The following is a 24,579-nucleotide window of genomic DNA, read 5'->3' as shown; positions in this document are numbered from 1 at the left end:
AAACACAACAACCTGATGATATATTGGGTACCAGGGCACAGAGGAATTTTGGGCAATGAGAAAGCAGATGGACTGGCCAGAGGAAGATCTGCAAGACCTGAACCTACACTTGGGATAACAAAAACAAATATAGAATCCTCCATCGCAGAATGGATCCAAACAAAATAAAAGGAGAAGTGGATAACCTCTTGCAGTGCCAGGCATAGCAAACTTATGATGAAACAACCCTCACCAAGACTGGCAAAATCACTGCTGCAGCTGGAGCACTAAACTTAGAGGAGTGATAGGACTATTAACCAATCACTGTGATCTGAGAAAACATCTACACAATATCGGCATATACAACGATGATCCCATCTGCATATTATGTAATGAGAAGGAGGAAACAGCCACTCATATCATCTTCGAATGCAAAGAAACAGCTCAATGGAGATTTAACCTAACACATAAAAAAATCACAGGGAATCAAATTGTAGCAGCGACAGTCAATGACCTGATACTTCTAAGGAGAAGGATTGAGTATATTACACTGAACTAAGGAACTAGGAAGGTACAACAAGCCAGAAGGCTGCAGAGCCTGGGGAGCATAAACCTCACTTCCTAATATCCTTATTACCATACCAAACTCATTTATAATGTGGATTCCTATTCCACAGTAGGATTCCTATACAATGCTCAATGATTTTCTGATTGCTATTATTATTTATGTTTTATTATTACAATTTTTATATCATTTTTATCTATAAAGAGCCTTATCTGTAATTTCATTTGTACCAATATTTGTATATTGTTTCTTATATTAGTATTATTAATACAAATTAATATTATAAAAAGGAGAAAATCTGCATAATTTTTTTTTTTAATATCAATTGTTTACATTAAATTTGATAAATCCTATTTCTTAAATTAATTTTCAATCGATTATTTTTATGTGTCTGTTCATTTTTAACGAGAAATGGCACTATAGTTAATATTAATATGTATATTTCATTTCAATTTCACCCGGTCTTTGATAATTTTGCCCCCGCCGCCAAGGGGCAGCAGCCGCTATCTGCAGACTTGCCTTCGAAACGGGCAGCCGGCAGCACTGCATCAGTGCAGCACTCTCTTGAAAGTTGTGACCGTAAGCTCTCTGGACTCGTCATGGCAGCTTGCAGGTTATTCGGAAAATTGGGCGAAATTTCGAAAAATCATATCAAATTATTGGCTTCGAACCGTAAGTTCGCACTTTTGTCGAAAAATCCGTACGATTTCCGTCTAATTTTGTCCCAGGCTGGTCCCTCGCCGAACGATTTATTATCAGGGCTATTATCACCTATTTGTGCCTAAGAAGAAGGAAATTCCATTTCTTTTAACATTATATATTTATGTACTACAATTGTTTTTATTTATTTCAATAATTCGATTTTATTTTTATTTTACAGGTTAAATATTATCTAAAGAGTTTCCTTGAAACAATTAATACATTTTTTCCTCATGTTGATTTTCCGGCGATTTTTACTAAATATTAAAAAATTAGTAAATTACAATAGAGAAAAAATAATAACTTATTACTTTTCACATTGTTAATGAATTATTTAATTTATACTCCCCCATTGATGTTTGGTACACCGTCTTTACTACTAATTATTAGCACTTGAATCATAAAGTTTTCTCAGAAAATTGTTCTATTTAAACTTTTAATTAAAAAAATTAATTATTGGTTGAAAAAGTTAGGGTCACGAGCGGGATTCGAACCCACTTCCTTGGATAAAAAGAATAATTAATTGAAATAATTATTGAATGAATATGATTTTGAATTAAAATTGTTTTCCACCTTTGTAATTTGGGCAGTCACTTTCTTCAGTCACCAGGTTGTGATAATTGTGACCATGAATAATGCAAATAGGTGAATTGATAGAATTTTAACATTTTTATCCTTTTGCGGTTCAGGTCGTTTCTAATCATCCTGCCTATCCTCAATTATTTTGGTCTGTCACTTTTCACTTTTCTGTCTTCAAGGGAGGATCAGTACTGCAACCCACCTATAAATAAGCTGAAATTTGTCTGACGGGCAAAAGCAGCTAAGGGTAAGCAGAATGATATGAAACAACCAAACTGCAGGTTCATACACAGAACGCAACATGAAGTACAATTTTTCTGAGTGTGCTTACAAAACACTGTGTGCACTTTATCTTGATCAGTGTTTATCTTTGAGAACTTATTCTTTTATATACAAAAACTACGAGAATAGTCCAGGTTGGAGATGACCGAGCTTTAATTCTTATCTGTGTGAAACGTGAAGTCTGCTATGAAATACATTTTAAAAAAACTAGGTCGGTCATTTGTAATCATTTTGGTCTGTTTATCCTCGCTGCTTTGGTTTCGGGGTCTTATGTTGATAAATACTTATAAAATGATATAATTGACAAAATAAACCCAGTACTAAATGTGATGAGAAACCGAAATGCAGACAAGCCAAAATAGTGAGGATAAGCAAACCCAAATTCTTAAAAAATTACAAACTACAGTTCGTTTGTAGACCTCAACATGAAATTCAATTGTTTTTTGTGTGCGTGCAAAACATTGCGGTTTGCCATCGTCTTGATCAGCTTCCTTTATCTTCCTGTATTTATTCTCTGATATAACACTATAGCGGGAATATGCCTGGTTGGAGGTGACCAAGACTTAATTTTGCCTTGGCTTTGTAATGAAGTCTGCAATAATAATAATAATTCATAAATCAATAGTTGAGAGAAAAAAAACTAGGTTGGTCATTTGCGATCATTTTTTTCAGTCTATCCTTACTTCTTTGGTGTGTCAGATGTGTTTTAGCCATTTTCGGTGATCAGTGTGTGTTGGAAATACATAAAAAAAATACAATTGACAAAATATCAAAGCCAATACTGAAGATGACGAGAAGCCGAAACGCATTTGAACATTGAGGGTAAGCAGACCAAAATTCTTCGAAATAACAAAACAGTAGGTTCATCACCCAACAGACCTCAAGAGGAAATCTTACAAAAAATTGTATTATATTAATCCACATATGCATTTAGCAATCATAATTGACCGTATTAAAATTATAATTAATTAAATTGTATTATGTTCATCATGTCAGAGGTGGACCTATATGACCCCTTAAAGTTTTCAATTTGAACAATTAAATTAGAAACAACTTATTTTTTTCTAAATTTATTCTAAAAGTTTGCTAATAGGAATTTTGTTTTGCTTTCATAGACCAAAGATATTACAAAATCTGCATATTTCTAATACACTGTTTTTATATTTCCTGTGTTTATGTTTAACCTATAATTAAATATGACTCGTCAAACCAATTTGTTTTCATTGCAGAGAATTCTTTGAAGTCAATTCATAATAATAATAAATTAGATTTGAAGAATTGTTAGAACATATTGTTAAGGCATTTTATATTTGTCTTCTGTTAGTATGAAATTCAATTTGAAACTTGTAAGTTCTGTGCGGAGTAAATTTTAATTTAACTCTGATGTAGGTTTTTAAATTAGTTTACTTACTAATTTTATTAAAATATTTCTCTCCTATGAATTCACATGATTGTTAAATAAACCTACTTTAATCTTGTCTCTCATTTGTTAACCCTATTAAACTATATATTACGCAGGGCGGGTGACCAGGACCCGAGGGGGTAAAAGCCTGGGTAGGCCCGTACCCCATCCCTAAAAGGTCCGGGACCTGGTCAGCTCACGAGTCCTGCATAAACCTTTTGGACCTATTCACAAACCCTAGGATTGTGGACCATTTTATCCTGGGGAGTGTTTTGGTTATGTCCTCTCCTTCAAAAGTATCAAATCTTTCCCTAGCATACCTATCGCATTCTGCAAGGTAGTGTCGAGCCGTTTCTTCTTTTGTTTCTTTTCAGAAGCGGCAGAAGGGGTCTGGTAGAGTACCCATTATGAAGAGGTGTCTTCTCAAGGGGCAATGGCCCGTTAGGATACCTATCAGCCTCCTTATTCCCCTCCTAGAGTTAGAGAGTAACCATTTCGCTTCTTTAGGTTTGATTTCCTTCAGAAACCTCCTCCTTAAGGAATTTTTTCATGCCCCAGCAACTTATACTCTCTTTCGCTGTGCTTAAAGAGTGGGGTAATACCGGTTGTGGCCCGACAAATGCGGTATTTGATCCTTCCTTGGCCCCTATTAAACTAAATTTAATTTAAAATTTGTTGAGGTGGCAGTGCAGTAAATCCTCCATCATTCAGGATTTATTTATTTATTTATTTTTTTAATTATTCATTCACATTTACATTGGGGAAGTTCATTTAGTGCAGTAATGTTCCTTTTTTTTATTATATACTAATGTTTTGGTTCTAATTACACAAATAACATTAGTGTGTTGTTGTGAAAATTGTGATGTCGGCAAGGTGATAAAGCTGTAGCTTGATCGTCGATGGTCGTACTGTTCTGCTTATTCGTATTTCAGAAAAATAGCAAAAATGAGGAGTCCTTTTTTATTATTAGGATGCTTTAAATTTCATTATTAATATTATAATTTGATTTCTTTAGTCAAGTAAAAATTATAATAAAAAAACAAAATTAATAATTAGCTATCATTTATAAGATTTAAAAACTACAATAAAGTTATATTTAGCGAAAGGCTTTTTATTTTGTCTGTATGTTATATAAATTGTATCCTTTCACTGGGTCAAAAAGCTGATAATCATTATGATAAGATTGTACTTTGCACTTTACATTTGTTTTAAACTATTATGACGATAAAGGATTGGTCTGAATTTATCTCAGATAAACATAAACAATACCGAAATGTCTTTTTGTTAATGAATGTTTTTATATTTATTGTAAAGCAATCATTATTTCCATAGAAAATAATAGCAATTCATTGGATTAATTGTAATATGTCCATGTTTAGTAGCAATAAATAAATTACGCAATAAATTAAAATTGAAATTGTTACATTCTAAATATCATGTAATAAATGATAATGTATTGACTAAGTACCAAATTCACATTTGTCAAATACATCATGCATTTACATGTTTATGATATGTGAGCTAACACAATCATTTTCTTTTTTTGGTTGTATTATTGTCATTTACAGACAAGTTGAATCTGCCTTTATAAAAAGATTTCTCTTGTTACAACGCTAGATATTTTTTCTTATATTTCTTTTTCCCCCTTTTTTTACAAGTGAAAGTTTCTTATCTAAAGCACATTGCTTATCAATCTCAAATTAACCCTGGAACAACTGTAATTTATCTATTTATTTTTTTTATGTCATTCTACACGTGTAGGCCTAACATTCATTAAAAATGATTGTGCCATACATTAAATTGTTTTAAGAAAATAATTTTTGTAACTATTTATTAAAGAAAACTTGTAATTGTTGTTTATCATTTCCTGTTTAAAAAAAGAGTATAGTTATAGTGAGATACATCCACTATTTATGGAAATAAGCCTAACTAAAAGCCCTAAAATAAATATTGGCTAAGTCTCAATTTACCAAAATAGCGTATATTTTATTTGACTGTTCGATTTAATTTATTTCCTTATGAATGTATAAAAATATTTTTTGGTCCAAGGAATCTATTTAACAATACATAAATATATAAAAGTATTTGTATTTATTTTAGATCCTATACAATGGAGGAGCTATACGACAGCAGGTACACACACGCGGACAAAAGTTGTAAACAATGTAGCTGTCATTACTTTGGATTCGCCAAACGTCAAAGTAGGGTTCATTAAAAAATTTTAAAAATAAAAGATATTTAAACAATTATTTTACAGGTTAACTCATTGAACAAAGATGTAATCACTGAATTAGAAACTGCGTTGAACAGTGCAAATAGAGATCCGAATGTGCATGCTGCTGTGCTGATATCTGGCAAGCCGGGATGTTTCATTGCCGGTGCTGACATTTCGATGCTGGAAGCTTGTAAAACGGAAGAGGAGGTCAGAAACATTTCCCTCACGGCACAAAGTATTTTGGCCAATGTTGAGGAGATGAAAAAACCAGTCGTCGCCGCTATAATGGGTTCATGCCTTGGGGGTGGTCTTGAAGTAAGTGACAATTGACCGGGATCATAGAACTATTTTGTATTTAAAATTTCAATTTTTAGGTTGCCCTGGCTTGTCATTATAGAGTGGCTGTAAAGGACAATAAAACCGCTATTGCTTTACCAGAAGTCATGCTGGGTCTTTTGCCCGGCGGTGGAGGAACCCAAAGATTACCGAAATTGACTTCTGTTACAACAGCACTTGATCTTAGTCTTACAGGAAAGAATGTGAGAGCGGATAAGGCCAAGAAACTTGGAATTGTTGATCTCCTTGTTGATCCATTAGGCCCTGGGCTTGAACCACCAGAGAAACGGTATATTAATATTGGTTATTGTTAATTTATACATTCCACATCAACCATATAAATCGATGGCGAACTTTTTAATGTTATTTTTATGTGGAACCTTATATTGAATACTTAATGATTTTCATTTTTATGTTGATAGTTACAAGTATAAAAACATCAGTTACTTTTGTGTTTTATGTATGAAAGTGGGCAAAATTATAGAGCTTAAGTTTACCCATTTTTGATGTACTATTATTCAGAACCATGGATTACTTGGAGGAAGTAGCCGTACTGACAGCAAATAAACTTGCAAAAGGGGAGCTTAAGGTCGACAGGAGTAAGAAAAACCTGATGGACAAAGCGCTGACATTTGCTCTAAGTTATGAATGGGTCAAAAATCAGATATTCAATAGAGCCAAGGCGCAAGTAATGAAAATGACTGGTGGACTGTACCCAGCCCCTTTAAAAGTTAGTTAACTGTTCAACAATGTTAATGTTGAATAATATATAGAAATAACTTTAGAATATTAGAAATAACTTTATTATATTTTGCTTTCAAGATCCTTGAAGTTATCAGAACTGGAATTGATAAAGGGCCTCAAGCTGGTTATGAAGCAGAAGCAAGGGGATTTGGTGAGCTCGCCATGACATCACAAAGTAAAGGCCTCGTTGGACTTTTCCGAGGCCAAACAGAATGCAAGAAGAATCGTTTTGGTAAACCTCAAAAAGAAGTCGAGTATGTCAGCATTCAGTTTGCTATCGTTAATTAGATTAAAATAACAATGCATACTTAGGACACTTGCGGTTCTTGGTGCTGGACTTATGGGAGCAGGAATTGCACAAGTGACAGTGGACAAGGGGATCAATGTTATATTGAAAGATACAAGCCAGCAAGGACTTACAAGGGGTCTAACTCAAATTTACAGTGGGTTTGATGATTCAGTCAAAAAGAAGAAGCTATCGGCGTAAGTATTATAAAACTAAAATATAATCGATAGTCAGTCATTTTCTTTTTGGATTTGTTGCAGTTTTGAGAGAGATCGTATGTTGGCCAACCTTGATTTCACCTTAAGTTATGAAAATTTCAAAAATGTTGATATGGTCATTGAAGCTGTTTTTGAAGACTTAGCCGTCAAACATCGAGTCATCAAAGAAGTCGAAGCCGTTGTTCCTCCTCACTGCGTCATAGGTACAAACACCTCAGCCCTTGAAATTACAAAAATAGCTGCTAAAAGCAAAAGGCCTGACAAGGTGAAGATTGACCTTATTAAATATGAGTTAACAAAAATCTCTTTACACGCTTGTAATTCTATTTTAACAGGTAATAGGAATGCATTATTTCTCACCAGTTGACAAAATGCAGTTACTTGAGGTCATAACAACTGACAAAACGTCTCAAGATACTGCTGCATCTGCTGTTGCTGTAGGTCTGAAGCAGGGAAAAGTGGTCATTACTGTTAAGGACGGCCCTGGATTTTATACAACAAGAATCCTTGCCACCATGGCTTCAGAGGCATTGAGAGTACTACAGGTAATCAAAAAACAACAATTTTCCTGATAAATTTATTAAACTTTAAATCAACTCTTCAGGAGGGATTACCACCTAAAGATCTTGACAAACTCTCAAAAAAATTTGGCTTCCCAGTTGGTGCAGCTACCCTTCTCGATGAAGTCGGTGTTGATGTCGCCTCTCACATCAGTGACAATCTGTTTGCTGTGTTTGGGCCAAGGTTCAGTGGGGGAAATTCGGAAATTCTAAAAGAAATGACAAAGGCTGGATTCCTAGGTGAGACCTTCAATAATTCTTCAACATTCAGTGACTACTGTAACTTTGTGAACATTTTTAGGTAGAAAATCTGGCAAAGGTGTCTACGTCTATGAAAAAGGATCAAAAGAAAAAGATGTAAATGATGATGCGCTATCTATACTTAATAACTTCCATCTTGAACCAAAAGGCTTTCAAGGAGATGAAGATATCCAACTAAGGATGGTTTCAAGATTTGTAAACGAAGCTATTGTTTGTTTACAAGAAGGCATTTTGAATGGGCCTGTATGTTTCTTCGTCAAATATCTGTTTATTAAAATCATGCTCTTAATAATTTTTAACTTTTTTCTGTGATAAAGGTTGAGGGTGACATTGGTGCTGTTTTTGGCCTTGGTTTCCCCCCATTCTCTGGTGGTCCATTCAGATGGGTCGACACTTATGGAGCTGAAAGACTGATTGCAAAAATGCGAACATATGAAAATGTATATGGCGCACCATTTACACCGTGTCAATTACTCCTGGACATGGCCCAGTCTGGGAAAAAATTCCACAAATCGTAGTTTTTAGTTTGTTAAATTCTTTTCTTTTTTTTTAAATCTATACCTATAATTAGTGTTACACAAATATTCCACTAGTACTATGTACTGAATGTGGATGAAAAATAGTTGACAAAAGACTTGTAAACAATGACTTTTGCTGTGAGTCCTGCCTCTCTCAATTGGATTTGTAGTAGTGACCAAAAACAAACATTACATTTATATAGTATTTATATTTTAATACTTACTGAAAATTGGTTTAGTTTTTATTGTATTATATTTGAAATAAATAAGTTTATTTTTTTGAATAAATCAATCAATACCTTGTTACTAACCAACACCATTGGTGAAAACTAATTTACAAACAACAATTTCTCTCTTAGTAAAGAAAGCACTTTCACAGCGGTTCAATGAAGTGTTTATTGCATTGGTTGAGAATTGCACTGCCAATTGTTAGAAATTTCGGTGCACAGTTCCCAAAGAGGAATTACGAGAGAACAATCTCTCTTTTTAACTTAAATAAGAGTGTAAGGTAAACAAATAAACGAGTCATATGTTGAGATGTGCTTCCATAAACTTAATACAAATCTTGTGCAATTAATAAAAAGTATTCTAATTTTTTTAGTATAGTGTGATTAAGTAAAATAGAGTAGATAGTACTGTAAAATTAAAAAATGGTAAAATAAGAGTTTTGACTAGTCAGTTTTAATTTGGAGAGATAAACTTATGATATTTCGACAGTGAATTTTAAGTCCCATTGACCCTTCTATCAACAAAGCCTAAAAAATCAATCAGCTAATAAATAAATACATCCATGCTAGGTTTTGTTAAATAAAATGACCAGAGATCAAACGAAACTTTATTAGGGTTAAAACTTAATTTATGAATTTATTTTTAATGAGTATTATTTTTATGAATATAACATTTTTGAGATTATTTATTTATGCTAAACAATAAATATATTAATGCCAGGTTTTTTAAATAAAATAACCAGAGAAAATTTTTATTAATGGTTAAAGTTAATTTATGATTTTATTTTTATGAGTATTTTTCTATGAATATTTTGAATATCATATTTATGAATTTATTTATTTATCCTAATAAATAAAAACACTGGCACTAGTTTTTTTAAATAAAATAACCAGAAATTTAACTAAAAACTGTATTAATTGTTCAAGTTAATTTATGAATTGGCTAATAAATAAATACACCCATGCCAGATTTTTAAATAAAATAACTAGAAATCAACTACAATTTATTAAGTGTTAAAAGTTAATTTATAATTTTATAAATGTTATGAATATAATTTTTATGATTAATTTATTTATGCTAATAAATAAATACACCAACTCTAGATGTTATAAATAAAAAAAACCAGAAATTAAACTAAAAACTGTATTAATTGTTAAAGCTAATTTATCAATTGGCTAATAAATAAATACGCCCATGCCAGTTTTGTTAAATAAAATAACAAGAAATCTAACTAAAAATTTTATTAAGTGTTAAAAGTTAATTTAGGATTTTATTTTTTTATAAATATTCTGAATATAATATTTAGGGAGTTATTTATTTATGGTAATAAATAAATGCACCAACTCCAGGTTTTTTAACTAAAGTAACAAGAAATCAACTAAAAACTATATTAAGTTATTAAATATATGTAAAAGGAAAATATATATATTTATATTTATTGGGAAATTTGTGCTTGCCCTACGGCAATACAGTTTGAGTATTTGAAATTTCCAACACCCAGAGCATGGCAGCATGCCGGTTGTAGGCAAGTTGTAGGCAACTGCTTCCAATTGAAGCAGGTTACTCCGCGAGGTTTCAAATAAACAAACCGTCTTCAATTTTTTGTTGAAAGCTCGAAACTTGTCGGTTTTTTGTTGTCGAACTCGCTCTTGTCAAAATGAGCGAGCAAGAAATCAAAACTCTGGGCAGCCAGGTGGAAACCAAGACGGAAAAGAAGGCCGACGGCGATGAGAAACCGGACAAAGCCACCCTCCAGGCCGTCCTGCAAGTACTTAAGAAATACAACCTAAAGGTAAATCCTTCGCCAAATGTCATCTGGGAATATCATATTTAAAAATGTAGATGAGAAAAACCAACAAAATCGAGGGTATATAGGAATTTCACCCGTGTACCATCGAAGAAAGCACAAAAATACACCCAGAATATACAGCTTTAAATATCAATATTAATGTTGAAAACTTTCAAAAATTTGTACTTTTAACAGGAAACCGAGTTATTGCTCAAAAAGGAGGCAAAAGTTTTGGATGATGTGCAAACATCTGGAACGGACTCGGAAGTGAGCAACGTCCTTTTAACGTACAAGAGCGAGGGAAACCCAGAATTATACGAGGAGGCTTACATGGATCTAAAAAGATTTGTTGATGGATCTCTAGACACATATAAAGTAAGTAACACATATAACATACAATTGACTTATTGAAAGTTAATTAATATATTATAATTTGCTAGTACGTATACGCCTGGTAATTGCGACATTACATGTTATTTTTATGATTTAATTAACCAAAACAAACGTTTCATTCAAAGAAAACTAAACATTTCATCTAAACAAACATGGTCTGGTGATAGAGTGTGATCTAAAATGTTTCATCAGAATTTTACAACATTGAATATTATTTTTCAAATTCAATTAGCCAACATGTATAAAATTTAGTCAAAGAAAAACATAAATTTCATCTATACAACTCTTGTTGTTGAGATACCACAAGCTGGAACATCTTGACAAAATGGTGGTTGTTTTCTGTTTACCCAGACACATAAGTCTGGAAAGTCATGAAAGCGGCTAAGGCCAGGATATCCCAACCTCTGGACTTAACCACTGCCCAGAAATTGCAATACAAAGCATGTTTAAAAGAAAGTGGCAGCATTGGTGGTCTGGGTTGGCACTGCAGCTCTCGCATATCAAGAGCACTGTCGATTTGTGGCCTTGAAGGATCTGAATCATTGAAGAAGGGTCATCCTCACCCGATTAAGAATAGGCCATGCAAGGTTAACACATGGATAGTTATTTTTGAGCCAACGTATGCAAAGAAAGGTTGCTCGGTGTGTCCTACCTAATTTAAGGGTTAATTCCTTGGTTCTATGTAGAGAGTGTGTAGGAATCCTACCCGACATGAAAATCTTGATTTAGCTCTACAGCGAGTACCATGGTCCCCTTCAGATCATTAAAATTAAATCATTAATCTGTAATAATATAAATGCATATAATAAAAAAGTAGTTTTATTTTACTCAGATGCTTAGCGTTCAACCAACCTTCAAATTTAATCCAATACTGTGTTATTATATTTATATTATCACATAATTGTATATACTACAATTAATTAAGGTTTTTAGTTGAGATAAAAAAGTCAATGGTATGAGCGGGATTCAAACCCACGATCTTCGGCTAGATTCACCGCTACTCTACCACTTGAGGTATTGTGACCTAGATCCACTCGGACACTAACTTCCCATCTTCAACCCCACCTTTCGAATTTTGAATTGAACCTTTTGAAAAATGGCAAAAAGGAGGGAAAATTCAAAAGGTGCGGTTGAGACGGGAAGTTGGTGTCCGAGTGGATCGAGGGCACGATAGCTCAAGTGGTAGAGCAGCGGTGGGTTCGAATCCCGCTCGTGCCATTGACTTTTTTATCTCAACTAAAAACCTTAATTAATTGTAATATATTAATTGGTCAAGCAGACCACGAAATTAGTGAATTTAATGTATGTACTACATTGACACCTTAGGAATAAAATATCAACATAATTTAGGGAAACATCCTTTGTAGTGTATTGAGTATTCATCCTTATAAAATCTTGAAATTGCAACACAGTACATACTTTTTGTAAAAAAACATATTGGATTTTCAGATTTACTAACTATGATATGATAATTCTGTTAACTACTACTGATATTATAATTCTATTATATTAATTGAATTAATTTTAATATTTTACAGCATGAACTGGGTATGATTTTATATCCAGTTTTTGTCCATATGTACTTAGAGCTTGTGTATAATAATCATGAACAACAAGCAATCAAATTGATGGAACGATTTGGCAAGGAACAAGAACACTATTATCAAGAAGATCTTTATAAACTGTCTTTAGTTACAAAACGTGAACACATGAAAGGAAATGAAATCACCGATACTTTCAAGTATATACATTTGTATTTTTAAATATGTAAAGTTATTACAATTTACTCTAGTAATTTTTTTTTAAATTGTTAATTAGATCAAATGAATTTATAATAAGAATGTCGAGGGATACGCTTGCAACTCTGAAGCGCCATTTACAAGAGAAAAAACAAAGCATCGTTCTGAATATTATCCAGGAACATTTGTATTTTGATATGTATGAAGGTGTTGCTAGGACTAAACAGCAGATTGATTCGGTCGTTGGTTCTTTTGTCGGTGAAGCAATGAGGCAAGGTAAACAAATTTGTCTAAAATTTATCTGAATAAGAAATTTTAACTACTTTGATCTTTCAGATAACAAATCGAAGGTTTACTACGGCATGCCAAAGGAGCCCGATTTTCAATTCCCAACTGTCGATGACGATGATGAAGCAGAACCAGAAGGTGGTGATAAACCGAAAAAGAAGAAACCAAAGAAGGAATCCGTTTTTGGAAAAAAGGCCAAGACTGATCCGAATGCACCTCCACCTGATAGAATTCCACTACCTGAGCTGTAAGTCTTTTAATTTTCAATATACACAAAGTTATTTTTTTTAATATATATTTTTTTCTAGTTTTGTTTAGTTACTGTTTTTTAATTACTTTAGACATGTTCAAATGAAGGGATAAATTTCAGTATTATTTTTACATTTTTTACATTGTTTATACTTGGGTGTTAGATATCTGAGTGGTAACTCTTGTCATTCTTAACATTATTCAAATGCAAGGTCATAAGAAACCTTGGGGGGAAGGGCAGTGTGTTTGAAAAAAAGCTCATTTGTAAGTGTGTATCCAACTGTTCGGAATTCGAACTTGGGACCTTTGCCTTTCAGTGAGTGCTGTGTCAACACCTTAACATCATTTTATTTTTAAAATAAAGAAAGTAAAAGCCCTTGAGGGGTTTATGCTGTTCACCATTTTACTGTTAAAACTTAAAATATATATATGAAAAAATGACGATCTTGTGAAAAATTATTTTTATTTTGAAAGTAAACAATAATATACACTTGTTCAACAAAAAACATTACTAATTGTTTTATTGTTCTAAAATTGAAGAAGAAAATGCTTACCATTTTTCATAAGTAAAATATCTTTTTAAAAATTAATCACCTTTTAAGTTGTGATTTATGATGTACTCCACTCTATTTACATTATGTGAGTACGGTTAAACTAAAATTAAATGAGGTTCGCTTTATCTAAACATAAATATTTAAAGATTTTCACCTATGTCACAAATTGTCTCTCAATTATGCATCATTAATAATAAACATTCAATGTCAGTATTGACAAATCATTTTAATTTTTTTTTTTTTTTTTGGTATTTTTAAGAAATTACATATTTTATTCAATGGTTGTTGACAGAAAATAAAGTACAGAGCCATATTGGAAATAGCAAACAATTCTAGTATTTGTTTTATATAAATTAAACTGACTTTCATAACATTCTTATTGTAATAATTGTTTTAAAAATAAAATTGGGGAAAATAATAAATTAGGTCAAATAAGTAAGGTTTCCATCTTTGCTGGTTGCAAGTTTGATTTTCTTCGTTTTCGGTCCAACTTCCTCGGCATGGCCATCTTTCTTAAGTATAGCCCGGATAGCCTTAGCTTTCATTTCAAGCTCTCTTATTTCCATTATGACCTCTTCCTTATTCTTTCCTTGGTCATTTTCCTCATTCAGGATGTCTGGGTTAACCAAGAGCATGTCAAGGTCTTTCGCCTTTTTATCCTTTTTTTCCTTCTTTCGCTTTTTCTTACTTGACGATGTACCTACACAACATAATCTTATCAAACCGTCCATTACCCACAAATTATTATATTTTGATTTTTTCAATACCTTCTATATTCTCGACTCCTGTCGGTTTTTGATTGAAATCCAAAATATTGTCTTGGCTGATTCTCAGGTGATGCCTTGATCTAAAAATTATATGTTATAATGCAATTTTTTTTAATGTATTCCAAAACTAAATTACTTAATACTCTTCTTGTCTTGTTTAGATGAAGATTGATCTAAAAACAAAATCATAAAACATTTTATATAATAAAAGCCTTATATAATAAAATAAAATTTATTTTCCATGGCAAGCTTTTGAAAATATTAAATTCAATTAAAATTCCATGGGCAGGAATTCAAACCCAGAACCATTAGCATGGTAAATTTGAGTTGGCTCTAACCACTCAACCATTGCTGTCTCCAATATTCATGTCTGATCTTACTTTTTTTTTTTTTTAAGAAAAAAAATCATTGTTTTAGGATCAAATTAAAAATCTAAGTTGAGTATTTCAGGCAATACGCCTAGGATAATTTGCTATTTGATTTACTGATTATCTCTTCTGCTTATTTGACGAGTGATGAATTAATTATATAAAATTTTAAAAGAAAGAGCATAGAGTGAAATTTCAAATTAGCAGGCATTTTATGTCGCCTATCAAGAAATTAATATTTCAGGAATATTAGTAAAGAACTATTATGTAAGGAACATAAAATCATAGAACCGATTGAAACAACCAAAAAGTTTTCAATCTTTCAACACTTAATGTACCTATTTAAGAAAGGATTTTCTCATAACCTCACTAAAAGAGAACAGCTTTGTGCTTTGAAATTTGCGCAGTAGTAAAAAATATTTTTTTGTCTGTTTATGTTACTCTTTATAAGCAAATGAACTGCAACAAATAAATAATTTTTGTCGGAACAAATAAAACTTAATATCTAAAGAAATGATTGAGGTGGGGTGAATATGAACATGGTTTTACTCACAAACTGTGCATGCAACTGAAAAAACGTTTTTAAGTATGTAACATTTTTTACTTGGTTTTTCTGTTGAAATTAAGCAACTAAGAATTGCGCGATATTTTCTCCTTAAAGCTTTATTGTTTAGAAACATTGTACAAACTTTTTGCCCAAGGAAAAAGAAAAATGATTGACCCTACCCAAAAAAAATTTGCTATGACAGTATTGTTTATGTTCTGTCTTCAATCCAGAAAAATAAATAGTGACATTTCTACGTTAAATTAAAAAATAAATGATTAGATCGCCACCATCAGAGTGACAAAGAAGCTTCACCTCTGTAAAATCATACTGTCACCCAATCAAACTCCAAGAATTGTGCCACATTTGCTAATTCAAGTTCTATTGTTTAGAAACATTCACAAACTATTTGCCCAAGAGATCTGAAAAGCTATTAACACTACACACAAAAATATTACCACAACTGTTTGCGCTCAGTCTGATAAAATACAGTAGACTCTCGTTACATGCAGAAAATATGTATCACCGTGCATAACAATCTTTTGTGCCTATCGCCCGTGTTATGTATGAACTTTTTTCTTTTTTTTTAATTTCTTTTCTTTTCCCCCTCTCTTCTTGAACTCAACTGGGGGCAACTGCGGATGAGTGAAAGCACGGATAACAAGAGTATACTATAAATAGTAGCCTGTCTGCACATTTAAAAAAAAAAATTGTTTTCATCAATGTTGCCTTAACAATTGACAATTTCATAAATATAAGTTATACAGGTAAAAGAGGGATTGTTTAAAAGAAATATATATATTGCTAAACTTTTGATGACAATTTCACCATCATCGGAGTAATAGAAGAAGTTTTGCTTCTGTAAAATATACTTTTGTCCAATTAAAAAAATTTAAATTTATGCAATATTTTCTAATTTAGGCTCTATTGTTTAGAAGCATTTAGAAACATTGTACAAACTTTTTCCACGAGGATAAAGAAAAAATATTAACACTAGATTAACAATGCACACAAAAAATTTGCTACGAAAGTAACATTTATGTACTGCCTTGTAGAAAAATAAATAGTAACCTCTTTGCGTTAAAAAAAAGTTTCTAACAATGTTGCATTAAGAGTTAATAATGTAATAAATAATGTAGGTAAAACGACCAACAGTTTTACAAGAGAAAATTATTGGTAAAATTTCAATGGTTAGATCAATATCACCAAAGCAATAAAAGTTGTAAACTGAGCTCCATGCAAATGAAATGAGAACGGTTTTATTTTTAAGTATGTAACATTTTTACTTGGTATTTGTGTAGACAGTTAAAAAAATAAAATAAAATTACAATTGTACGATATTTTTCTTTTAGGCTCTAATGTGTAGAAGTATTGTACAAACTTTTTCCACGAGGATAAAGAAAAAATATTAACACTACACACACAAAATTTGCTATAACAATATTGTTTGCTCTCAGTTTTCTAAAAATAAAATAAATTGTAACAATGTTGCAAGTTGACAATTTCATAAATAATATTAGCAAGAAAAGCGGTTTTTCAAAATAAAATTATTGGCAAACTTTCCATGGTCAGATCAACATCATCAGAGTGATCAATTGCACAATATTTTCTCATTTAAAGTGTACTGTTTAGAAACATTGTGCAAACTTTCTTGCCAAAGGAAAAAGAAAAACAATACTACACACAAAAAAAATTTGTTACGACTATTCACGTTCAGGGTACAAAAAGAAATAGTAGCCTGAGAACATAAAAAAAATATTGCCAAACTTTCCATGATTGGATCATTATCAAAATCCACTTAATAATCAGCTTCGCTTCTGTAAAATCGTCCAATTTTTTTCCTTTCATTACAAAATTATTCAATTATTAAGTTAATGTAAAAGAGTTCATTTTTCTTTGGATGTGCTTGAAGGTTTTCAGTCTATACGTCTTGGCAATTTCAATTTTATATTTTTAATGACATTTGAATTGATTTGAAGAAAAACGAAAACGACAATCCTTCAATCACGACATCCAGCATCAAAGTTGACCATTAAGCCCCCTTGTAAGACAGGGATTATTTTGCTTTTAGATTAATTTCCATAATATATAATCAAAACACATAAAGGCAGCCATAATTTTTTATTTTATTTTTTGTTAAATTGTGAACATTGATTGTTAGAAACATATATGTTTAAGACAATTTAGAAAACATGTAAGATGTTTATTCAACTACTAGTTTATTAAATGGCTTTTCGTAAACACCTGTCAAGCACAAAAAAAGTCCTACAACTCATTCTTCTGAGAATTTGTTAAGGATATATATATTTTTTTATTTAATTGATATATCAACCCATTTATTTTACTGAAGGTTTGATTAATAAATTTTCACACCCGAAATTAATTGAATGAATAAACAAAATAAGAATTATTGTCTTCGGATCAGAAAAATCAAAATTACTCATTTCATAAGTTCAGCTCATTATACAAAAATATTAATGAAAATCTTTGATACTTATTTTATTTTTCTTAATATTTTATTTTATTATCAGGTTCTAGCTCGCATTACTCTCTGGGCTCTACTACAGATGCAAAACAACTCATTAATTCTTATTTAAATAATAGCTTTATAAGCAGGAAGCCAATTTAATTGAAAAGTACAAGAGTTTATTTATTAAGATTAAGACACATCAAAATCAAACAGTGTTCAATCTTGTTGTCTACAGCTTTTATTTTTTTAAACATTTAACTGTTGTAAAATAGTGTCGTTGCTTTTTAATGGGATGTAACAACTATATAAAAGATCGTTAATGGACGATTAACAGTTAGTTGTGGGAATCTAACAGAAAAATAAATAAAAACAAATAACAACTAAAAAATAAACAATAAAAACATTTTGAGGTTGAAAAGTGAAATTAAACTTTGTCCAGTACCTTCAATATTTACACTATCGTACTTCATTTTAAATGTTTGATTTTTTATTTTTTAAGAACGTAAATTTATATACGGAAAAAAGAACAGAAATATACAGAAAAATACTCGGGGTATGTCAGCCTCAAGGGCCCAAGGATATATGTATAATCCCGAGTCGAGCCCTTAAATTGACGGTGTTGGGTTGCGTCTTTGGCTGGAGCTCTCGATGCGTTTTAACAGAAAAAAAGAGGTCGTTCGACGCGACGTCACGATTCGACACGATTTCAATTTCACCGATATCACATTCGAATGTGAAACGAACATTCACGACAAAACTTTGGGAATTGTTTGCGTTTATTTGAAATTGACAAGTTTCATACTTATTCGGACTGATTATCGATTTTTTTCACCTACGAAATTTTTACATCATTTTTTTCCCAACAAAGCAGTTGTTTTTTAAAATTGAAACAATAGATTTATTTTATTTATTTATTTANTCTGAGTCTTCTTATGCCTCAACTAAACAACTGTTGCCTTCCGATTCACCTAATTCATCTAAAAGGGGATTCGTTATCTTGTTTGTTGTTACCCTCCCACACGTGATAAATTAAAATAACTAGATCTAATATTTACACATTTTCATAATTCCCATTCATACTAATTTACTAACCTATACTACAACTAAATTGGAGGTCGGAAGATTATCGTGATCTTGCGGCCTCCTGTTTTATTTATTTATTATCACATACAACATAAGGCCTGTCCCTCGTGATGATTTATTATAATTTTACATTTACATGATAAAAACTGGCACAGCTATTGATAAATTATTTATAATAATATAAGGCATACAGTGGGGTTCTGGGGATGCCTGTTGATCCCATGGGGATTGGGGATTAAAAAAGGAAACATTAAGTACCATTTATCGAAACACAATTCTTCTACTTTTAGCATACACTGCCACAGTATGTAACATGTATCAGAGTGTGTACAAGAGGGATTTAAATTATTACATGTGGATGTTAAGAAAATGGATGGATGATTTGAATTGAAATAGCTGGAAAATATAGTGAGATCGATGAGAGTTTATGGATAGAGGAAGGAACCCAGGAAATACTTTCTACGGGAGGAGGGATAAAGCCAGAAAAGGTCTGAATACAGGTGTGAGACTCTGGATGTTCGAAAGAGACAGTATGTTGATGCCATGGGGATTAAAAAAAAGGAAGCGTTAAGTACAATTTATCGAAATGCGATTCTTCCACTTTGAGCATACACTGCCGCAGTATGTAAGATATACCTGGATGTGTACATGAGGGATTTAAGAGAATGGATGAATTATATTAATGGAAGTAGCAGGAAAATAAAGTGAGATCGAAGAGAGTTTATGAATAAAGGAAGGTTCCTAGGAAATACTTCCTACAGAAGGATGGATAAAGCCAGGAGATAAGTCTGAATACGGGTATGAGACTGTGAATATTCGGGAGGGGGGGGGGTCAAAAATAAAGTTTGAAAGTGACAATCTAGTATGATGTCATGGGGATTAAAAAAGGATGCTTTGAGTGCCACTTATCGAGGCATAATGCTTCCACTCATACATTTCCCCAGTATGGTAAGACGTATTGGGTTGTGTAATATACTATGCCCTTTGAGGACTATTGTAATCCCTATTCTCAATGTATCTCACACTTCCTTTTAATTAATGTTTTTATGTAAGGTATTGGTTAAAATTAAAAAGTCATTGTCACGAGCAAGATTCGAACCCACGACCTTTGGCTCAATATGCTGCTGCTCAAACCACTAGAGCTGTAAGAAATTTAATTATTATGCCCGGTTTCAGTGGTTGAATTATTTCTATGGATATGTTATTCATTCCAAAACTTTTTTTGTGGTTCTACTCACAGATTTGTTGTTTGCAAAAATCCAGATTTCAAGCATTAAATGCTCATCATCAGATTGAAGGAGTTACAAGCGTGTCTCTTGACATTAATTGTGAGAATTAATTTTTTTTACAATTCATGTCGAGACATTTTTTTAACTCTTTCAACCTAATGATGAGCATTTGATGCTTTAAATCCTTATCATTGTAAACAACAAACCTGTGAGTAGAAGCATCATTTTCAAAAAGTGGAGCTGCATACTCACTCCACCTTTATCATTTCTATCCCAAAACACTTCCTCCTGTGTGCAAATGTAGGGCCACAGTTTGTTAGTAGGTGTGACTGACCACTAATCCAATAGTCAAATAGGAGACTGTCCAATCCCAGAAACAAGCCTGAGCAGATATTTCCAGGAAGAAAAAAGACAGCAGAACATGCCCTCAGTTGGTATGAAGGATTATGCAGCCTAAGATTCCTACTCTTGGGAGAGGGTCCTTGAAAAAGCTTTGTGATCTACTAAAAAACCTTAAGCTTTGAGGAGCTCTAAACAACAATGGAGATGCACAATAGACCAAAACTGGTCGCAGCGTGCAGGTTGTAAAGAGGCTGACTCATTTTCTAATCTAATCTACAATAATATAAAACAATAATTTAAACATGATGACAATGGATATTTGTTTTATTAAAGAAATTAAAAAAGAAAAGGAAAAAATCATAGGAAGAAAGTAATATCGTTGATCATTGATGCACAAAAAAAGCAGAGCTGAAGCCCTAAGGATGGCTCTTTGAACCAATCATTGTTTTTGTAATTTTCATCGACAATGTATTCTATTGTTGTTATTATTTGCAATTTTTGCTGTTATCATTTGATATATATATAATTTTTTTTGGCTTTTTTCAGTAGTGTTATTGCTGGAAGATTTGAATAGGTTTGCTTTTTGGTGTCTGGATAATGAACTTTTTCTTAATTTAGACAAATCTAAATTTATATCATTTTATAAAAATTGCATGAACTGTGAATTGTAAGTCCGATTCAGTGAGCGAATTTAGGAGAGCGATTCAAATTGACTCATTTTCAAATGGTGAAATTAGTGATCTAAGTTATCTGCTATATCTACAGTATTTTGTAGAAAGGTTAAAATTAAATGTAGCACACAAAAGGAACAGGACATGTAGACTTGTTTTATATATGTCTAAGATGTACTAATTATATTTTCCATGACCTCACGAAAGGATTGAGCAATAAACTTCATGAACCTCAGTGTGTTCAATACGCCTCTCGCTGTGCCAAGACGCTATAAAAAATGTAAATACAATGAATGATCAGTATTAACCAATATTGTATAAATTTCTTGTTCATAAATAAAGTTACTGTTAATATTATTAATCAGTTTTTCATCACCATTTTAAAGATGTGAAATAACACTTGGTTTGATATCACTTGGGCATGCAGTCTTAAATAAATCTACTGTGTTCGAAGGAAATTTATTAAATACCTAATTTACAAGCTAGGACTTAAATGGGATACCAATGAATATAACAAATGCTTAAAAATCAATTCTCTCTTCAGGATTGTACTCGGGTAAGAGAAAGTGCTTCTTGTAGAAGGTTTTATTCCTTTCCAGAGCTCCTTAAGAAGATAATACATACTTCTATACGGATCAAGTCTGATAGCAGAGTTAGCCAAAATTTGCTCCCTAGGGAATCCCCTCAGTTATATCTTCTTAATATCCGGATATGCATTTGAACTGTATGCATAGGAAATAATCATCAATAGATTCAAATGAGAAGGTCATTTGAGGATGATCATGGGCCTCTTCAGTGCCCAATTGCTCTTAGGAGCAAGAAAATGTGTATACCTAAGATAGAAATTTGCAAATTCTATAAAGAAGAGGCAGAAACGGGACTATAAAGATTTAGCCTGGTTGTGGTACTGCCACTGGGAACGAGGAATTGGAGCAGGGTAAAAGGGCCAAATTTCTTCATAGTAAAACACCTTATTTGTTATTTAATGTGTACACTCAATATTCCAAAGAGATCTGTGCAATTGAGCCATGTGGCCAAGAAATAATCATCAGTAGATTGAAAGCCTTTGGGAAGTTTATTTGATCTTGACTTGGCCATTGTCTTTTAAAATTCCACCTCATGAAAATGGGTAAAGCCGAGAAAAAACTGCTAATTTTGAGATGACAGAACGTGCCATGTGCGACTGAAGATTTGCCCTGTTCATGTATTGCCACTTGGGACCAGGTGGTTGAGTGGTTAGGTGTCTACACATATTTTCACACTAACATTTCTTAATTGGAATCCCGGTATTGCCTATGGAATTTTAATTGAGATTGGTTTGAAAAAAGTATTGTATAGTGGTTTGATCCCCTCTTATCTGTGATACATAATGGGTACTTGAACATTAAGACCTCATGTACTACTGCCTGCACCTGTTACTCAAGGTACCAACGTCCTCAAATTCCAAAAGGGCACCTTCATTTGTTTGGACATAGAGTATGGTTTTCCCCTTCAATAGATTACTCAGGCTTGCAGAGAATAATAAATTAAGATAATTAAATTAATAATTTTCCTAAATTGGACATAGATAATTCCAGTTTCCCTCGGACTGGTAACATTCAAAACTGAAATTATTGCATTTTTGTTTCTTAGAAAAGATAATGATAAAATTGAGAAGATGAAGGCACTCAGGGAAGCTTCAAAAAGAGTGACACTTGGACCAGAAAACTTACCATCAATATGCTGCTACACTCTTCTCAACTCTAATAATACGTCAGTACACAAACAACCTCATTGTAAATTTAATTTATTTTTTACTAATTTTTCCTCTTTTTTTGTGTGTGTTTAGCGTTACCTGTGCGGAAATATCCGATGATTCGAGCATACTAGCGTTTGGGTTTTCCCATTCCGAGATCAAAGTCTTGTCTCTGATGCCACAAAAACTGAGAGGGATGAAGAGCGGAGAGCAGTTACAGGATATCGATCATGAAGCTGGTATGTTGTACTATATCAGAAAAAGGGCATGTTTTGAAATTTGATAAATTTTGCAGAGGATGTATGGGCAAGAATAATGGACGATAGAAACGCAGAAGTAAGACGTACTCTCATCGGCCACTCCGGCCCTGTGTATAGAGTCACATTCAGCCCTGATAAAAACCTTCTTCTCTCTTGTTCTGAAGATTCAACAGGTATTGTACATTATGAAAGCTTTACAAATTTTTCTCTATGACAGAAATTATTGTACACATTTTAATTTTAGTTCGCTTGTGGAGTCTGCTCACGTGGACGTGTCTAGTCGCCTACAAAGGACATGTATTTCCAGTTTGGGATGTCAGATTTTCCCCTCATGGTTATTATTTTGCGACAGCGAGTCATGATAAAACAGCCAGACTTTGGTCAACAGACAACCATCAACCTTTAAGAATATTTGCTGGTCATTTTGCTGATGTAGATGTAAATATTTAACTACCAAGGAAATTTGTTTATGTAAATTAACTTAACTAATATTTTCAGAGAGTCATGTTTCATCCCAATTCTAATTATGTTGCTACTGGTTCAAGCGACAGAACTGTCAGACTCTGGGATTGTGTTACCGGCAATCATGTCAGAATTATGACAGGACACAAAGTAAAAGCCTTCCTCTTTTTGATTATTTTTAAACAAATTAATTTTTTTTTTCATTTTAATTTTTAGGGAGCCATTTACGACCTCGCATTTTCTGTTGACGGACGTTTTTTAGCATCGGCTGGTGCTGATTTCAGGCTACTTCTTTGGGACCTCGCTCACGGCCATCTCTTAGCCGAGCTTGCTTCACACACCGCTCCGATCCACACTCTTGCGTTCAGCAGGGATGGAAATATTTTAGCTTCTGGGGCCCTGGACTGTACCGTTAAGTTGTGGGATTTCACAAAACTCTCGAATGAAGTTTCAATCGAAGATGTCAATGTCATGCACAATCCAGATATACGTACTAACTCAGAGGCGTACCTCCTAAGGTCCTATGCTACGAAAAATTCATCCTTGATTTACTTGCATTTTTCAAGAAGAAATCTTCTTCTTGCAGTAGCAACTTACAATAATTCGAGAGAACCATTTTAAAATTGTTGGCCTTAAGCATGTCTTTGTTACTACTATTGCCGAAAACAATAATGAAAGATGTTATATTAAAGATTAATTTTAATTACAATTCTATATGTAAATACTTTATATATATTAAATAATTTTATAATGAACTATAATGC

At 32.5% G+C, this 24,579-nt stretch overlaps 3 protein-coding genes across 3 annotated transcripts; 2 read left to right on the top strand and 1 right to left on the bottom strand.

Annotated features, from left to right (window-relative positions):
• Nucleotides 1-1,072: 1,072 nt before the first annotated feature.
• LOC106670657 (trifunctional enzyme subunit alpha, mitochondrial) lies at nt 1,073-8,866 on the top strand. Its single transcript, XM_014401175.2, has 12 exons — nt 1,073-1,216; nt 5,607-5,707; nt 5,764-6,036; nt 6,096-6,346; nt 6,580-6,787; nt 6,880-7,055; nt 7,114-7,284; nt 7,348-7,570; nt 7,641-7,850; nt 7,910-8,105; nt 8,167-8,369; nt 8,444-8,866. Exons 1-12 carry the CDS (start codon nt 1,144-1,146, stop codon nt 8,642-8,644), a joined length of 2,286 nt encoding a protein of 761 aa, XP_014256661.1. The 5' UTR covers nt 1,073-1,143; the 3' UTR covers nt 8,645-8,866.
• Nucleotides 8,867-10,408: 1,542 nt separating this feature from the next.
• LOC106670650 (transcription initiation factor TFIID subunit 5) lies at nt 10,409-24,521 on the top strand. The gene is made up of 11 exons (XM_014401167.2): nt 10,409-10,664; nt 10,857-11,036; nt 12,593-12,795; nt 12,873-13,069; nt 13,130-13,328; nt 22,991-23,110; nt 23,187-23,332; nt 23,389-23,526; nt 23,598-23,791; nt 23,852-23,965; nt 24,032-24,521. Exons 1-11 carry the CDS (start codon nt 10,530-10,532, stop codon nt 24,434-24,436), a joined length of 2,031 nt encoding a protein of 676 aa, XP_014256653.1. The 5' UTR covers nt 10,409-10,529; the 3' UTR covers nt 24,437-24,521.
• On the bottom strand, nt 14,115-18,800 carry LOC106670651. Its single transcript, XM_014401168.2, has 4 exons — nt 18,476-18,800; nt 14,788-14,824; nt 14,652-14,731; nt 14,115-14,584 (listed from the first exon to the last, which is right to left on the bottom strand). Exons 1-4 carry the CDS (start codon nt 18,501-18,503, stop codon nt 14,307-14,309), a joined length of 423 nt encoding a protein of 140 aa, XP_014256654.1. The 5' UTR covers nt 18,504-18,800; the 3' UTR covers nt 14,115-14,306.
• Nucleotides 24,522-24,579: the final 58 nt, after the last annotated feature.

The sequence above is a fragment of the Cimex lectularius genome, unplaced genomic scaffold, assembly GCF_000648675.2.
Source record: "Cimex lectularius strain Harlan isolate CLEC.00 unplaced genomic scaffold, Clec_2.1 scaffold58, whole genome shotgun sequence".
Classification (NCBI taxonomy): Eukaryota; Metazoa; Arthropoda; class Insecta; order Hemiptera; family Cimicidae; genus Cimex; species Cimex lectularius.
Note: the sequence above shows the minus strand (reverse complement) of the source record. Positions and strands in the feature narration are given on the sequence as shown.

What these genes read in the sequence shown, in the direction of transcription:
- LOC106670650 (XM_014401167.2), top strand. Translation starts at nt 10,530, where the DNA reads ATGAGCGAGCAAGAAATCAAAACTCTGGGCAGCCAGGTGGAAACCAAG. An exon ending in TTAAGAAATACAACCTAAAG is followed by an intron (nt 10,665 to 10,856) that starts GTAAATCCTTCG and finishes TACTTTTAACAG; the next exon opens with GAAACCGAGTTATTGCTCAA. An exon ending in GAAATCACCGATACTTTCAA is followed by an intron (nt 12,796 to 12,872) that starts GTATATACATTT and finishes ATTGTTAATTAG; the next exon opens with ATCAAATGAATTTATAATAA.
- LOC106670657 (XM_014401175.2), top strand. Translation starts at nt 1,144, where the DNA reads ATGGCAGCTTGCAGGTTATTCGGAAAATTGGGCGAAATTTCGAAAAAT. An exon ending in AAAGCAAAAGGCCTGACAAG is followed by an intron (nt 7,571 to 7,640) that starts GTGAAGATTGAC and finishes CTATTTTAACAG; the next exon opens with GTAATAGGAATGCATTATTT. An exon ending in AAGGCATTTTGAATGGGCCT is followed by an intron (nt 8,370 to 8,443) that starts GTATGTTTCTTC and finishes TCTGTGATAAAG; the next exon opens with GTTGAGGGTGACATTGGTGC.
- LOC106670651 (XM_014401168.2), bottom strand. Translation starts at nt 18,503, where the DNA reads ATGAAGTACGATAGTGTAAATATTGAAG. An exon ending in CGATAGTGTAAATATTGAAG is followed by an intron (nt 14,825 to 18,475) that starts GTACTGGACAAA and finishes TTTTGTTTTTAG; the next exon opens with ATCAATCTTCATCTAAACAA. An exon ending in AGGAGTCGAGAATATAGAAG is followed by an intron (nt 14,585 to 14,651) that starts GTATTGAAAAAA and finishes TATGTTGTGTAG; the next exon opens with GTACATCGTCAAGTAAGAAA.